The sequence below is a fragment of the Aquarana catesbeiana genome, linkage group LG03, assembly GCF_042186555.1.
Source record: "Aquarana catesbeiana isolate 2022-GZ linkage group LG03, ASM4218655v1, whole genome shotgun sequence".
In the NCBI taxonomy this organism is placed as follows: Eukaryota; Metazoa; Chordata; class Amphibia; order Anura; family Ranidae; genus Aquarana; species Aquarana catesbeiana.
This window is the reverse complement of record NC_133326.1, coordinates 506552133-506569949: the sequence shown is the minus strand read 5'-3', so window position 1 is coordinate 506569949 and position 17817 is coordinate 506552133. Positions and strand designations below refer to the sequence as shown.

At 42.1% G+C, this 17817-nt stretch overlaps 1 protein-coding gene across 1 annotated transcript in view; it reads left to right on the top strand.

Annotated features, from left to right (window-relative positions):
* Positions 1 to 433: 433 nt before the first annotated feature.
* NMUR2 (neuromedin U receptor 2) overlaps positions 434 to 17817 on the top strand; it is a 73863-nt gene continuing 56479 nt past the window's right edge. Inside the window, exon 1 of the mRNA XM_073621134.1 lies at positions 434 to 1527. Coding sequence (XP_073477235.1) covers positions 802 to 1527 — 726 coding nt within the window. The 5' untranslated portion in view covers positions 434 to 801. The remainder of the gene's footprint in view (positions 1528 to 17817) is intronic.

The window sequence follows — 17817 nt, the reverse complement described above, 5'->3', positions numbered from 1 at the left end:
CTGAATCTGGTTTATGGTTCATTTGCCTAATACGTGTTAGATGTTAATTTCAAAATGTATTTTCACATTACCAGCTAACATGTTGGCAAATGCAATTTACCTTGGACAGTTTTCATGGCTGTATTCATCTGTTATGATCATCCAGAACACATAACATTCTCATTTTCATCTGGTAGAATAGATGTAATGGTGTGTCTTAGGAATTAACCCTTCTGTGGCTTGCCACACCAACCTGCACTGAATATCAGCGATCGTGAAAGCACCAGTGACAAGCAGCAAGAACCTTTTCATCTCAGACTCGTGCTGAATGCAGCTTGAAGTCATTGTTAGAAATGTTGAATAATTTTGGCCATCCAATCAGCATCCTTCAGGGGAGGAGAGTTTTCCACTTAAAACAGAGATCTTTGAAAAGCAACTGGTGTACAGTATCACACAGCAGCACAAACTGAGACTTGAGCAGTTTTCTCCCCTATTGAACGGACTTGAGTCCCTTGGAAAGTGCTTGAAGAGGAGCTCCTGTGCCAGTATTTAAACAGAATCCATGCTACTTCTTACTATTTTTAGCTTCTTGACACCTAGTTAAGTATTTCTCTCCTATTTATACATCATTCGGTGTGTCTTCATCTTATATCAACCTTTTGTATATCTTTATGTTTTAGTGACATTTTATTTCATCGTGTCTTTAGTTATTTAAAATTATACATTTGATTTTATTAAACCATTTATCCCTTTGTTTATTTGTTTTTCTGTTTTTGGACATACAAATTAAGTGAATCCTGGTTGTGTCTTAACATCAGAGCAATGGATGAGCAGCAGAATGTCAGTCTCATGTTGCCAGGTCATTTTCTTCCATCTGATGACACTCTCTTAAAATACCTAAACAGCACAGAAGAGTACCTGGCATATTTTTATGGCCCAAGGCGCAGTGATTTATCACTCCCCATAACTCTTATATACACAGTGATTTTCTTAGTGGGGATCAGCGGAAACATGCTGGTGTGTTTGGTGATCCTGAAGCACCATAACATGAGGACTCCGACAAACTATTACCTGTTTAGTCTAGCAGTTTCTGACCTTCTTGTCCTGCTCCTTGGGATGCCTCTTGAAGTATATGAGATGTGGAGCAACTATCCTTTTCTCTTTGGTGCTTGGGGTTGTTATTTTAAGACTGTGCTTTTTGAGACTGTATGTTTTGCCTCCATTCTTAGTGTGACAACGGTCAGTGTGGAGAGGTACGTGGCCATTATCCATCCTTTTCAAGCCAAGCTCAAAAGCACCCGACGGAGGGCCCTTAGAATCCTTATTACACTTTGGATCTCCTCCATTCTTTTCTCTATCCCCAATACTAGCACTCATGGTATCGAAGTGAAGTACTTCCCCAATGGAAGTCTTGTACCGGGCTCTGCTATGTGCACTGTTGTCCAACCCTTGTGGATTTATAACTGCATTATCCAGATAACATCATTCCTGTTCTACGTGCTTCCAATGGGAGTCATCAGTGTCCTTTACTGCCTGATGGGTATCAAAGTAAGTTGAATGACATCTAAATACATTTTTAAGATTATGCTATAACTGCATTCATCTTTATGTATAAGAGTTAGTCCACCCAAAACTGTTATTTCATTTATTGCTAGAGGCTGGGAAGGTAAACCTTCAAGTTTCTTACATCTTTTCGAAACTCTATCGGTAAGTTCTCTACTTCTGAGGTCCCAAATCTAAACCTTTTTCATGACTATTATGAGGGAGTCCTGCTCTACTTGCTGTAACTTTAGTTTATATTACAATTATCAAAATACAACAGTAGGAATAGGAACACCAAAGTTGGGTGAGAGCATCCAAAAACACAAAGTGGGAAAGGGAGAGACCCAGGGAATCACCAGGGATCACTAGCTGTTATTTTAATGAAAGCTGCAGATATAAGAATGTTAAAGATAACTTTTGAAAATTTATAATAAAATATAATAGATTGGGTTTGACCATACTTCTCAAAACAAACTACACCAGCACTTTAACCTTCAAAATTGTGATGTAGATAGCTGTATTCCTGAAAATGTTTCAGTCACATAAATACTATATCCTATGTCTCTTGTAGAAAAATAATACAGGAAGCAAAATTGGGTTTCAGCATCCTCCTTACTTTAAGCCTGATATAGAAAATACATGCTCAAATTTACAATATAGAAGGTTCCATAGATTAGGAGAGAGGAGTGAAAAAGTGTAGGGTTTTATTTCAAATAAAACGCTTACCTTTAGGACCCTGCACACGGGGCTGTCCAAATTCAGTGCATCTCTCCCAGTGTTTTAGTACACTGTGGAGGGGCAGGTGCAGTGCCCAGCCTCACTGCAGGCAGCCTGTCAATGTCTTAGGCAGGCTGTGGCTGAACAGGGCTGAATGCTGTACCAAGAGGTTCTGTGCTGAGGAAGTGAGCTGAAAGGGGGGTCTGGGCTAAGGGGGGTTAGGACTGTGGGTGAAAATCTGTACTGTGTGGGGAATTGGTCCTTTTAGGGGAGATCTGTACCATGGGGGATATGGGATGCGGGAGGATTCATACTGGCATTACATACTTTTGGCCCCTGCACTCTCTGCGTCATACAGTCCTTGACATCTTGCACTCCTAAAACCTGTGTTACACACTCCTGAACCCTGCACATTGCAAAATAACTATACCTGACATCTGAACTCTGTGTGTTATACACTACTAAACCCTGCACATTGTACAGTAAGTCCCCTACTTACGAACGAGTTCCATTCCGGGAGCTCGTTCGTAAGTCCAACAAAGACCAGTGCTTACAGACAAAGGCTATGAGCACTGATCAGCATGTTCAGGGGGGGGGGGGGGTCAGAACACAATAGCACAGCTGGAGAGATTGGCTGTACCAACATTACTTGTGTTGGTATGGTGATCTGTCAGTTTTTTTTTTTTTCTTTCAGCCCGCTAGGTTGAATGGAAAAAAACTGTGCAAACACATATTTGCATCTTTGAATGTTTGTAACTCAAAGGTTCATTTGTAGGGGACTTACTGTACAATAACTATTCCTGACACCTAAACTCTGTGCATTACACACTTCTGACCCCTGTACTTTGTGTGTCACACACCCTCCCCCTACTCCATTATATACTCCCACAGTTTTGGCCAGCATTCTGCGTGCCACCTGTAGCCAATGGAGTTGATTTACTAAGAGCAAATAGACTGTGCACTTTGCAAAGTACAGTTGTACAATGCAAGTGAAGATGCTCCGGATCTTAGTAAATGAGGTAAGACTTCACTATGCAAAGAATATCCAATAACGTGCAAGGAAAATAAAAAAAAAAACTGCATTTTTGCTTGCACATGATTGGATGATGAAAGTTAGTAGAGCTTCTGCTCATTTACTAAGCTCTGGAGCAACTGCAACTTTGCACAGCGCACAGCCTATATGCCTTTAGTAAATCAACCCCAATGTGTCTTCTGCTTCTAGATGCCTGTGTGTATGCAGTAAAATACCATAGACATCTACAGGGTCAGGAAATTGATCTGTCCTCCAGCCCTATAGAACTCTATAGGATTTTAGTGCCCCTAACACAGGAAGTTTCGCCTGGCTGATATCCTATTTGTGTCTCTCTTCAGTAAATCATGTGACATGTAAGTAATTAGTGACGGGACACTTTGTGTAACTACAAAGATTGCTGCAGATTAAAGGAGATCCACAGCACTGTCACTAAATGCTGAGTCCACTCTGGGGGTACTGTAGAGTCCTTGAGATACTCCAAAATGGCAGCAGTAGCAGCAGGAAGGAGAAATCATTGGGGTTGATTTACTAAAGGCCAATAGACTGTGCACCTTGGAAAGTGCACAAGTGCAGCTGCTCCAGAGCTTAGTAAATGAGGTAAAGCTTCACTTTGCAAAGAATACCCAATCACGTGCAAGGAAAATAAAAAAAACAGAATTTTTGCTTGCACATGATTGGTTGATAAAAGTCAGCAGAGCTTCTGTTCATTTAATAAGCTCTGGAGAAACTGCTCTTGCAGTGTGCAACTGCACTTTCCAAGTGCACAGTCTTTTTGCCTTTAGTAAATCAACCCCATTGTGTTGTTATTATGAATGCATGGAAGCCTCAATGTTTAAATGTAACCAGCGCCATCCACAACATCCATACCCAGTAGAAAGTACCTGCAGCAGGTAAGTCTGTGTTGCAATGGCTTTCTAATTTCTGGCCCCATCAGACACATCGGATCACACTACCTCCCTACCCCCAACCTCTGCCGTGGCTTACACAGACACTGCAATCTTTGGCCTGGCTGCTCACAAAGCCTACCCTCACCCCGAAGGACTACATCTGGAGTTACAGCTCCCACTGTACCAATGTGCGCTCCTGTGCTCTCCATCACTGCAGTGATGTGCCCCTCTGTTTTCAGACAGTTCAATGAATGGGCACACTTTTGCTAGTGTACACAGTCAGCAGCAGAAACGCATTCAGCCAAATACAACATTGAATGATATTGAGAATGATACCCCATTGATTAAAAATTTGTAGTTAGCCCTAAAACAATTTCATTTTCTGAGTATTACCTTCTTGATATTGAGAACCTATCACCAGTAAGGGATGAAGCAAGCCGTTTTAGGAGGCTGGAAAGGCAACTGTTAAAATATATTCAAAATGTAGAGCCTCCAAGTGTTATATAAATCTTTCTGCTTAAGATATCAGTGGTGAATTACCTGAAACTCAGCCTGGTAGAAAAATGTAATAGAATTTAGCTGATGTTTTGCACTCAGCTGTTGTTAACAAGACAACACAAATAACATTAGTTTGCAGACATATGGTTAGTGGTTACAAAACAGCACAAGGAAAACATCACTGCACCATGAAAGCAACACCTCCTTGTCGTTTCATATGAACAGGTTCCAGTAATCAGCACAGGTTTATTGTATTAAGAGACCAATGACAGCAACCTTTTTTTTATAGCAATCACACATTTTATTTTATAGGAAACAACAATTTGAATTAAAGGTGATTTTTAGGACTATAGGCTTAAAACGATTCAGACACAAAGTCATATTTTAAGCCCATCTAATCATATTTAAGTCTTGCTTAATTATTCTAACATTTTTAACCACTTGAGCTCTGGAAGGTTTTACCCACTTCATGACCAGGTCATTTTTTTCTAATCAGCACTGTGCTAACTTAACTGGCAATTATGTCATCATGCAACACTATACCCAAATGAAAATGATATTGTTTTTTTTTCACACAAATGGTGCTTTCCTTTGGTGGTATTTGATCACTACTGGGCTTTTTTTAATTGTTTCTATATAAATGAAAAAAATGAAAATTTGGAAAAAAAAGCAATATTTTCTCATTTCTGTCAAAAGACATTGAAAATAAATCAAATTTCTTCGTACATTTAGGTCAAAATGCATTGTGCTACATGTCTTTGGAAAAAAATCCTAATAATTGTATATTAATTGATTTGTGTGAAAGTTATGGTGGCTACAAACTATTGCTGCCTGTGTGTTTGCAGTAAAACCCCATAGACATCTATAGGGCCACCAAATGGATCTGTTTCCCAGCCCTATAAAATTCTAAAGGGTTTTTGCTGCCCCTAGCACAGGACCTCCCATCTGACTAATATTATATTCGTGTCTGTCTTCAGTAGATCATGTGACATGTAAGTACTGTAATTATTATTGAGACATGTATCTGCAAAGATGGCTGCTGTGGCTTACATAGGTACTGTAATCTTTGGCCTGGCTGCTCACAATGCCAAACCCCTCCCTGGAAGACTACAGCTGACAGCACTACAAGGGGCACCATTCACCCCCACACTTGCTACCACCCCACCATCACCACTGCATCAGCACACCCTCCTCCCCCTTTGCTAATGTGCTGCACTTCTCTTCTTAACACCATGCCTGAAAATTCCCCACCACTGCACCTTTTTAACAACCGCCCCTCCAAAGTTCTCAGTACATTGTCTAACTACTTTCTGTTATGAAACATATCCAATAAAAAATCAAATTTCTTCATAAATGTAGGCCAAAATTAATTCTGCTACATCTCTTTGGTAAAAAAAAAAAATCCAATAAGTGTATATTAATTGGTTTGTGTGAAAGTTATAGCGTCTACAAACTATGGTATATATATTTGAAAATTGATCACTCCTGATGTACTGATATCATTTCTTGAGGCCCCTCAAATGCCAGGACAGTAAAAATCCCCCCCCCCCCCAAATCACCTCTTTTGGAAAGTAGACAGTCTGAGGCATTTAGTAGGAGGCATAGAGAGTTTTTTGGAGTTGTAATTTTTTGTCATAATTTTTTGAAAATGAAGAAATAAAATAAAATATGTTTCTTTTTCATATTTTTCTTTTTTACATATTGTCACCAGTGCAGTACAGCATCAGCATATGACTGGTGTGGCAGTGATCAGGCATACTTACTGATGACAGTAAGTAAAAAAATAAATACTGTACATACATAATTTAAAAAAGAGCCAAACCAAAGTCACCAAAGCGACACTTTAATACTCCGAGGGGGGGGGGGGTATGGTGATCAGGAATTTTTTTTTGTTTTTTTTTACACTGTTAGTGCTTATACAGAAGAATCACTGTATAAGCAATAGTTTTAGCTGTCAATAATAGGTTAACCATTCACAAACAGCTTTCTTTTGGTTGTGATCTGTAATTGGCTACAGCTAATCACATGGTACAGGTTGCCAGGTACCATATGATTGCTGTGGGCCAATCACAGATCGTAACAGTATGCAAACTGTTCATGAATGGAAAGCCATTCTTGACAGGTTGTTTACATTGTTATTATATGTTCAGTATAACCAATCATAGCGATCACATGATACCTGGTAAAATTGTAGTCACAGGAGGGGCGCACTCCTAACCCGGAGCAGGCAAAATGACATACGTGTACATGATTGTTCCTGCATGTGCCATCCTGCCGCAGTAGAATTACTGTGACGGGTTGGCAAGAGGTTAAAGCTGAACTACAGGATAAGAAAATATTGTCTCAATACAAGAGTCATGCGTATTCTTACTTGAATCTTACTGTACTTTGTTAATTTCTTCCAGACCTGTGCAGTAATCCACTGCGAAATTGTGGCTCTGTGTAGGAGCTTCCTGTAATACAGACCGGTGACTGCTGCTTTGTCTCATTGTACAGGCCTTATCTTTGCCCCTATTGTATTTTTCTGCAGAAAGCCTATAATGGGTGGGGCCTGCTGGGTCCCTCTTACAGCTCTGCTTACTGCACAGACTTTGTACAGCACATTGATATCGTCACTGCTACTTTTACAAGGTAATATATGGGTGTGTAAAGACATATGGTGCACACAAAGTGGATTTATATTCTTTCTGACTATGAAGCAATATATTTAACCACTTGCCGACCAGTGCACCATGATGTACGTCGGCACAATGGCACGGCTGGGCAAATGGGCGTACAGGTTCGTCCCCTTTAAATCACAGCATTGTGGGCGCGTGTGCGTACCCTGCTGGGGGCCCGCGATTGTGTCACGGAGCAGAAGAACAGGGAGATGCCTTTGAAAATAAGGCATTTCTCTGTTCTGCTTAGTGACATGACAGGGATCTAGGGATTTTTGTGGGAAAAAAAGGACGTCAATTTTGTTTGGGTGCAACATTGTACGACCGCGCAATTGTCAGTTAAAGCGACGCAGTGCCGTATCGCAAAAAGTGCTCTTGTCAGGAAGGGGGTAAATCCTTCCGGGGCTGAAGTGGTTAAATAAACGTTTTTTGTGCCTGGAGTTTAGGTTTGAGAATCTGCATGAAGCAGCGATGTACTACAATCCATAATGCTACCAATAAGCAAGCAGCCTTTGTTACTATAGATACATTGGCAAAACATATGTCTGGTTTAAATTACCAGTAGTTACCGTAGATCTCAACTTTCTGAGATTAAAAAGAGGGACACACTACGGCATAAAGTATAGGACACACTCCCGGGGCAGACCATGAAGAATTTATGTGCAAAAAAAGATTAATACCACTAATTTTTTCACAATATCAGTTGGAATAACGTAGAGGTTGGCTGAAAACACGTTTGGTAGTTGAATAATACATATTTACAGAGGTCTATGCATCAGAAAAAAAGAGAGACAACTAAGGGGGAAAGAAGAATAAATGAATTTGGATCCAAATGAGGGACAGTTGGGAACTATGCAGCATTGTACAGTATTTAAAAAAAAAGGCTTTATGGATGAATTATATTTTGAAACTGTGAAAGACAGGACCTAGAATGCAATATGTATGCAGAGCCTTGTAGTACCACATTACATTTACAAAGACACTGATTTGTGGCTCTTATGCCCTGTACACACGAGCTGACTTTTTGACCGGACTGGTCCGGCGGACCGAATCCGTCGGACAATCCGACCGCGTTTGGGCTTCATCGGACTTCCGACGGACCTTTTCGGTCGAAAATCTGACTAACTTTAGATTTGAAACATGTTTCAAATCTTTCCGCTGGAACTCCGCCGGACCCAGTTCCTATCGGGAAGCCCGTTCGTCTGTATGCTGGTCCGACGTACCAAATACAATGCAAGGGCAGCTATAGCACCTGCCCGCGAGAATGTTTCCAGTGCGATCCTATCGCGCTGGTTCTCGGCGACAGGGTACTATGCATCTCGCGCTCGCTGCAATAGGAAAAAAAAAACATTTTCCTATTGCAGCGAGCGTGAGAGAGAGGCGACAATGTCCCTTAGGTCTGCTATGGATTTTAAGGAGAACCCCCTACGCCGAAAAAAACGGTGTGGGGTCCCCCCAAAATCCATACCAGACCATTACCCAAGCATGCAGCCCGGCCAATCAGGAAAGGGGGTGGGGACGAGCGAGCGCCCCCCCCCTCCTGAACCGTACCAGGCCGCATTCCCTCAAAATGGGGGGTGGGTACTTTGGGGAAGGGGAGAGCCCTGCAGCCCCCCCACCCCAAAGCACCTCGTCCCTATGTTGATGAGGACAAGGGCCTCTTCCCGATAACCCTGGTCGTTGGTTGTTGTCACAGTCCCAGGGCATGCTGGGACTGTGCCGTCATAAGGGGAGGGGTCACCACCTGGTGACCATGCCCCATGCCTATATAAGTCATTGCGCACCATGAACACAGCATTACAGTGGGAGAGAGTGTCGTGTCAACATCGGAAGAAGAGAAGAGGAAAGAAGATAATGGAGAAGACCAGGCCACTGCTAGCAAGAGAGCAGCAAAAGAGCAGAAGATAGCGGAGGAGCACGGCAGAAGAACCGGAGAGCGGGAGAAGAAGTGGAGAAGAGGCCGCAGAGCGGGAGAAGAACCGGCACATGGGAGAAGAGGCCGGAGAGAGTGGAGAAGTCAAAAGAGACCCCGAAGTCGGAAGAAGACCCCGGAGCTGCCTAATAAATTACTTTAAAAACCTGTGTAGTGTGTTTTTTTATTGACACTTTTTTCCCCAGGTGAATGGGTAGGGGTACGATGTACCCCTTACTCATTCACATAGGGCAGGGGGCTGGGATCTGGGGGCCCCCTTATTAAAGGGGGCTCCCAGATTCCGATAAGCCCCCCGCAGAACCCAACAACCAACGGCCAGGGTTGTCGGGAAGAGGCCCTTGTCCTCATCAACATGGGGACAAGGTGCTTTGGGGTGGGGAGCACAGGGCGCCCCCCTTCCCCAAAGCACCCACCCCCCCATATTGAGGGCATGCAGCCTGGTACGGTTCAGGAGGGGGGGCGCTCACTCTTCCCCACCCCCTTTCCTGACTGGCCGGGCTGCATGCTCAGATAAGGGTCTGGTATGGAATTTGGGGGGACCCTCACACCGTTTACAGCATAGGGGATTCCCCTTAAATTCCATACCAGACCTGAGGGCCTGGTATGCTATGCAACAGGGCTCACAAGATGTTAATCTCGCCGATAAAAGCGGTGAGATTGACTTCCTTTTCTAGTCCCGTCAAAATTAATGTGTGTGGGCAAGTCCAGAACTCCGTCGAAAGTCCGTCAGGAAGACCGTCGGACCTATTTTGCTGGAAAGTCCGGTCGTGTGTGCGCGAGTCCGTTCGTTTGGAAAGTCCGTCGGAAGTCCGCAGAAAGTCTGTTGGATAGACCGTCTGACCAGTCCGGTCGAAAAGTTCACTCGTGTACGCGGCATTAGAATCATAGAGAAAAGTGTTTCTAAATAACGTTCCTATATTTCCCATAAGCACTAACCTAATGGATATGTGTGTTATCTGTTTAGTTGAATCCAACTCTGCAATTTTGTGGGCCAATTCTCTGGACAACATCTAAGATACACTTGAGAGCTTTGTTCATAAAGTTTCTTATCACATTTTTTTAAAGTAGTAGCTCAAAGTATTTCCTCAACCATCTCAATTCCTATGGGCTTGGGACTGGCATGTAGAATGTGATAGCACAAATGCCCAGCCACTTCACAAACACATACTAGGTTAAATTTATTCGGGAACCAATTAAACTACCAGCATGTCTTTGGAGTATGGAAGGAAGTCTACACAAGCACATAGAGGACATGCAAACTTACCAAGATTCAAGGAAGCCACTGTACTGCCCTAAGGGATACACCACTATTGATTATTACCATTTTAGAAGGACCATCGCCATTTATAGATATTTTTATGTATTAGTAATCAGTGTTACTTTAAGGTTTTTAGGGGTCCCTAGATTACCACTGTGGTAACCTCTCAATATGAGGATCTAGTAAAGCTTTGAAAAACAACTGTGTTATGTTATGGAGCACCCTCTAGTGTGTGCTACAAGAAGTGAGTGTAGGCAAAAGCATTTGTCTGGTTTTGGGACAAACCTAAGTCACTAAATGTGGGTCAGGGATATTAGTCTTCAAAGCTGGATGATTCATGGGATGGATGGTTGCCCCTCCCCCCTGTTTTTGGAGAACGTTCTAGAAAATAATGGGTGGAGGTCGGGCGGGACTGCCTTGAATATTTATGGGCCCTCAGCCAATCCCCAGGATGCCTGGCATCCCATTAAATCCTTACCTCATTCAAGATATCATCTTCTAATAAAACAACAAAAAAACAAGCAAAAGACTTGATTTCTGTGTCCAGATGAAAGAAGGAAAATGCTGAGTGACTGGCCGTGCAGCAGTGAGGAACCCTTTTACTTTTAATCCCTGCGGGGGTAGTGCTACAGTTATAACCTGGGAACTTCACAAACTCTGGGGTCCTGACTGCAGACCTTAAAGTGGTTGTAAACCCTTACATATACCAACTGAAATGACTAACCTCTGGTCATACACAGAGATGAAAAAAATCCTCCTACATAAGTTGTATTTGTTCATTTGTGTAGCGCCCACCTACTTAGGTGTGTGCTAGATAGTTTAGAAAAGAGTTAAGAGGTAAGAGTTAGGTAAAAATCCCAGGCATTACCCTGTTTTGGTTTAAGCCTGGATGGGTTTAATTTGGTGGGAAGGAATGACAGAATAGAACTGGGGGTGTGATCACCTGCATTCTGTCAAAAGTGACACCTTGTCTGACCAGTGAGAGGTGCTGGAGAACAGGTTGTTTTAACGCAGGATGTAGTTAGTTGTATAGGTCATCCTAAGCCTATCATTAATTTGTATGGGCAGGGGTTTACAGGCCTATATAAACTGTAGGTCACATGCTCCGGGGGCTCTGGCTTGCTGATGGGAAGATTACAGCAAAGAAGGACAGAATGTAGAAGCTGGTACAGCTTAAGAACTCTCCCCTCCGGGAAGGGGAACGTGCTTTCACAGGAGAAGAGATGGAGGAGATAACTGTGGGAACCTGCAACATCTAAAAAGGAGAGGCTGCTATTACCAACAGAAGAAGAGAAAAAAAAGTTTTACAGGCCTATATAAACTGTAGGCCACATGCTCCGGGGGCTCTGGCTTGCTGATGGGAAGATTACAGCAAAGAAGGACAGAATGTAGAAGCTGGTACAGCTTAAGAACTCTCCCCTCCGGGAAGGGGAACGTGCTTTCACAGGAGAAGAGATGGAGGAGATAACTGTGGGAACCTGCAACATCTAAAAAGGAGAGGCTGCTATTACCAACAGAAGAAGAGAAAAAAAAACTGGGAGAGGACCTAAGTATGGCAATCATGGACGCTCGCTCAAATGTACACGTGAGTGCAAACCCAGCGGAGCAGTATTTTCAAGGACTGAGGGTGCTGAGGATCACCCGGGAGAAATTTCATCAGTCTGTCCAGGAACTCTATTCAGAGTATTGTTCTTAAGACTTAACTTGGATATACTGTGCGGTTGGGAAATAGTAGTAAACAGGAGGGAGAAGATTTGCAGACCATTACAGGAACCAAGTTAAGAAGGCAACTCATATTTCCGGAGGATTGTTCACATTCTTTCTGCCTTATACAAATGGAAAGAATAAAGTTCTTGTTATTTGTTCAATACTGTCTGCGGTGTCATCAATGCAGGGAAGTGGGGGGGGGGGGTAATGGAACACACTGGCGGAAAGGAACAAACTACCCAGCAGCTCCTACGGGGGTAGTGCGCTTCATTTGTTTCCATCTGTTCTCTACATCCTTCTAAAGCACATAGATCAAAAGCTTTTTCTCAGCTACAGCAGCCAGGGGACAGGGATCTGACCCCACACAGCAGGATAAAGAGGAGAGCTAAGTGTAACCTGACATCTGAGTAGAGGGAATAAATACACCCAATAATCCAGCTTTATAGGAAAACATGCACAACTGAGGCTGTCAATCACCTTTTTTTGTGTTGGAGGGGGTGGTGGGACTAACTCCAGTGATTGTCTGCTGTCAAGATAGGCTGTCAGAAGTGACCCCTGCAGACAGCAGAGGGAGGAGAGATCGGAGAGCAACCCAGTATGTGCTTTGGATTGAAGCTAGAGGAATATGCTCTGTTCATTTTTCATTTCCGATGTTTACAACCACTAAAGATATGTCACTGACAGTTACTGCGCCTTCATGCGTCAAGTAAATCCCTAGTTATGGTGTAAGTATACAACTGACTGTACTAAAATAAGGGCTGCCAAAATAGGATTGGCTGCTTCATGTGTATGTCTTTTGGGGTTTTTATTTTTTTGTTTTATTTTGTTTTGTTCACTTCTCCGTTTAGTTATCTTCACCTTACTCCAAATATCCATTTTAGTTGCACTTCTCATTAGCTTTTATTTTACAGTTTTACTATCACTCTGTATAACCTATCAATTAGGCAGATAACATTTTCCTTTCTTTAGATAGGACAGCACAACAAAACAAAACAAAATAAGTTTTTTTTTTCTTATTTCTTTTTTATTTTTTATTAAGTTTACACTGTCACAAGAAATGTAATATCCCTTGTGACAACAATAGGCAGTGACATGTACTCTTTATGCAGGGATCTGGGGTCTAAAAGACCCCAAACCCCTCCTTTGCACTTCAAAGTATTCCAAACGCCAAAATCTGCATTTTTGAATACCTTCGATTTTTTTAAATTGGCGCTGTTGGCTGACGAGTAAACCTGAAGTGACGTTGTGACGTCGCTTCCGGGTTACTATATTGGAGACCCAATAAAAGCCGATTCTGGCCTTGTTTTGGACTCCGGCCAGCAGGCGGAGATGCTGGCTGGTCGCTCGGGTCTCCCGGTGGGACGGGAGACCCGGGCAGAGCTGTGGAAGGTGGTGGTAGGGGGGGTTGTCCCTTCCCACTGCTTGTAATAATGGCCAAGCGGCTCATTAGCCGTATCGGTTGTTATCAAATGAAAGCTGACCGCCAGCTCTAAAAAACAGTACTGGCTGCAGGCATCACCCCGGTACAACCACTTCAACAAGATGATGTACAGGTATGTGATTTTGGGTGAAGTGGCTAGAGGACCCCCCAGAACTTCCAAAATATTCCCAATCAGCTGACCTTTTTTGACCTATCACAAAACCCCCACTGAAATCAATCAATGAGGGTCTTGAAACACCTATTGCCTCCTTCATATGAGGGTAAGGGAGGCCTTAAAACAGACTATAACCCCGTTTCCACATTTTTTTGCTTCTGCTGTTTGAGGAGACACCTAACTAGTGGGAAGCCTCACTTTTATCATTCGCTGCGTGCACTGCTAGTAATACGAAGTCATGTCAGAGCTTACTGCGTTTCAGTGAAGGCAAACTGTTGGTGCCATTAGCTGGTGCCTCTGTGACTGAAGTTGCCAATTTATTTGCGGTGTCGCGAGGTACAGTATTAAAGATTATGACAGAATATACAGTTTCTGGGAAAACAATAAGTGCAGCCGACATGGTCAACTGACCGAAAGAGACAAAAGGATATAGTGACCTGAAATAATATTTGTCAATGCCCAAGAGAATTCAGGCTGTCTTGGATGCCCAAGACGGTCCAACACCATATTAGGTAACAATTTTTAATTTTTTACCTGGTGTTTCCATATTTTTGTCCAACCCCTGCAGCAACCAGTCAAATTTACCTGCAGTATTATACATTTTTTCTTGTTGATTTAACACCACTGATGTTTTTCCTACATCTTAAATAAATCCCCTTTTGGGTTTCCATTTAAATTGCAACTTTGGTTATTTTTAATAACCCATAAGTGATGGCATCTACCAATTGCGCTAGACCATTAAAATGTTGACTCTTGTGTAGAAAAGATTGACTATTTGGTATAGCCTAGAAGCCATACCATCTAAACACTAGCTTAATGTTACATAGTACATATAAACTTCTTATTTGCGGCACAGACATCATAGATACACAAATATTAAAATGTTCAGCATGTGGTGTTTACAAGGCTAAGTGGCAAATGGTGACTATTTATCAATAGAAAGTCAATATGACAAATGACCAGAAAAGGTCATGTACATATTGTAGCTGTATTCTGTTGGTGTAGTTTAGAGACTAGACAGACACTTCTTTAACATTGCTGAGGCAGCTCAAAAGGTTGCAGATCAATAGTGCTGACTACTGGCACACTTTTAAAGATTCAATATTTGCATTACATCTTAAAGCAATAGAATAAAACAAAAACATAGTGCTCCTGTCCTGACAAAGAAAAGAGTTTATACTTACCTTATACTTACCTTACCTTATACTTACCTCTTTTCCTTTGCCACCAATCTGCATCTGACACACCTTAGTCAGGGTCGGATTTCTGGTCCCCTGCTACACTGTGGTTTTTCCTACTGAACCCTACATGAGTGCATGATTCATTACTGACATAATGGCTGGTGGATCAAACCACTTAGTGTAGTATGATATCAGGAGTCAAACCCTCCTGAAAGTGTGTAAGATGCTAAAGATCCTTCTGCAGTGGCATCCCTGCAATACAGCGCAAATCAGCAGAACAGACAGAGGGAGAGGTAAGTATGAACTCTCTTCTTTGATATTTATTCTAGAGAAGAATCAGCCTACCCAGAATGGATGTTTGAGTTTCTGGCAGATGATAGAGAGCTGAACCAACTAAGGGTTCCTTATATTTCTGAGGACTCCAAGATGTCACATCTACACTTGGGTTCCTAGGCCTTCACAATGGATGTGGCTAAGTGGGTATTCCTGCTCTCTACTCTCTGTAATATTTTTTTTATGTTATGAGGAATGCAGTTGGGAACAAGTCTCACCTCCTGTTGTGTCTACAAGACAGGAAGTAAAGACAAATTTACCAAGCCAGACACAAATGGCAAAAAAAAAAAAATCTGACAGGAATTTTTAGCCTTTTCAAATGGATAAAAAAAGGTTTTGTCTTCAGATATGCTCATCAAATGGTATACAGACAAAACATGCAGATGCTCTGGTGATGAATTGTTGTGGTCTGTGCAGTGATTGGAAGAGCCAGATTCTTCTCTTGTACTGTGAATGTGCATAGCTTGGAGTATTGAAATTAATAGGAAGTCTGATGACACAGGATCACAATCTCTCTATTCCTTTGTAATCTTGAGAAACCCCATATGTTAAGATCATCTCTTTCATGCAGAACATTTTCATACTCTCTTCTCCTTACCAGAGTAAAGTACCGTGGCTATGTACATAAGCTTATGTGAGATAAATGGATTTCTATGATGATAGGAAAACATGTGGTTAATAACTATACAGAAAAAGCTGCCTTTTTTGTGTCTGCTGCCTTTAGGCACTAGCCTACCATGTCTAATTGTAAATCTGGTCCTGACAACAGGCTTGATAATTTAAAAAATGAAATAAATGGTTGTATGGGTAATGATCACCATATCTTCCTAATAATAAAATTTAAAAGAACATTCCATTTAGAATATGAAGCATTGAGCTGCATATAGGTAGCAAAACCCTGCCTACATGTAAAGGGACATCTGATTGGGTAGTTGTTGGTGCGAAGGTATGCAAGTCCCTGTTCTACTTGGATAGGACAACTACCCACCTGTTGTTGATGGAACTCTCTGACATATTGTGTCATTCTCCTGGCCATAGGCCAGCTCATGACATTGCTAAAACTTTGATACTTGACAATAAAGAAATGTTCCTATCAAAAATGCAATTTACTAACTTTACTGTCACTTTGCAAGACTTTTGTGACATCTGACATCACATTTGACATACCAGCAGAATTCTTTGGCTCAGAGTGCCATACAAAGGAGTAGACATTCTGTAGTTGTCATTTATATGCAGAATGGCAGCACCTAATTTATAAGCCATCTTCCCTCAACACCCCCTCTACTTGGGAGCACCACAGAGCTCAGATTCCTTCTCCAAATAGTATCAAGGGGCTCTCATTAGTATATCAGCTTCTCCCAAATTCCCCTCCAAAGCTCTGCACAGCCAAGCACACTCCCAGATGACCTGGCCTAAAAGACCTTTTGCAGCATGCTGCAGGACCTGCTGTGTTCAGTTTCACTTTGCCTGGGACTTCAGCCCTACAAAGAGCCCTTTAGATCAGCTCTGTAGTGGACTACATTCTAGCAGCTCTGGGTTATTTAGCTCCCATGCCCTGTCTACTATGGGCCTCCCCCCACACTTGCACTTATAAGAGCAGTGACTACACCCATGACATCACTAGAGGAAGGTTTTCACTAAAAGGGGACTAACACCCAGTTAACACTTTTCCTCTACTATACTATATTTGGAAGAGAGCCACCTAGTGATAAAGAAGCTAACTGCACTTGCCTACATGCTCGGTACTTAAAGGCTAACTACACCTTTTGCACTATGTTACATAATACACATATATTTAGGCTATACCAAGTGACATGGTGCAGCCGCTTCACTTTTGAAATTTGCATGGCTGTGCAGGGCTCCGTTTGCACAGCTGCATCATTTATTCACAGATGTCTGTGAATGGATGAACTACAAGTCCCATCTTCAACTGTGCCAAACTGAATCACCACACATGCGGTTTACTGACATTTCCTTCAGCTCTCTAGACAGACAGAGAACTGGAGAAAGAGTCTGCAGGAGCCTGTCATTGCACCCCCGGTGCAGTGATTGTGGTTGGAATGCTTTATAGGCTCATTTGCAAATAAAATAATAAATGCTCATTTTATTCCTCTGCACATTTTTTTTTTTTGTAAATGATGGACTTAAGCCTTTAAGATATTCATTCAAGCATTAATATATTTAAATATGCCTTGGAAGACATTGTGACTTCAGCGCAGTGTTTGCTGAAGAGAATAAGTAGATTACTGATTGCTTGTACTTGTTGATTGAAAATAAACAATCTCGGGCCTCTAGAAAAATGAATCAGTGAGTTGCTAATTCTATCCAGGAGATATTCCATCTGTGCTAAGGCCAGGAAAAGAAGGATTTGTAAAGGAAGGTACAGAGAAACAATGTGGAAAAGAAATGATGCTTAATTAATTAGGACAGATTTACTATATAACATGTAGTTTGGTTCATTAAATATCACTTTGGCTGGTCTGAAACAGCTGTGCAC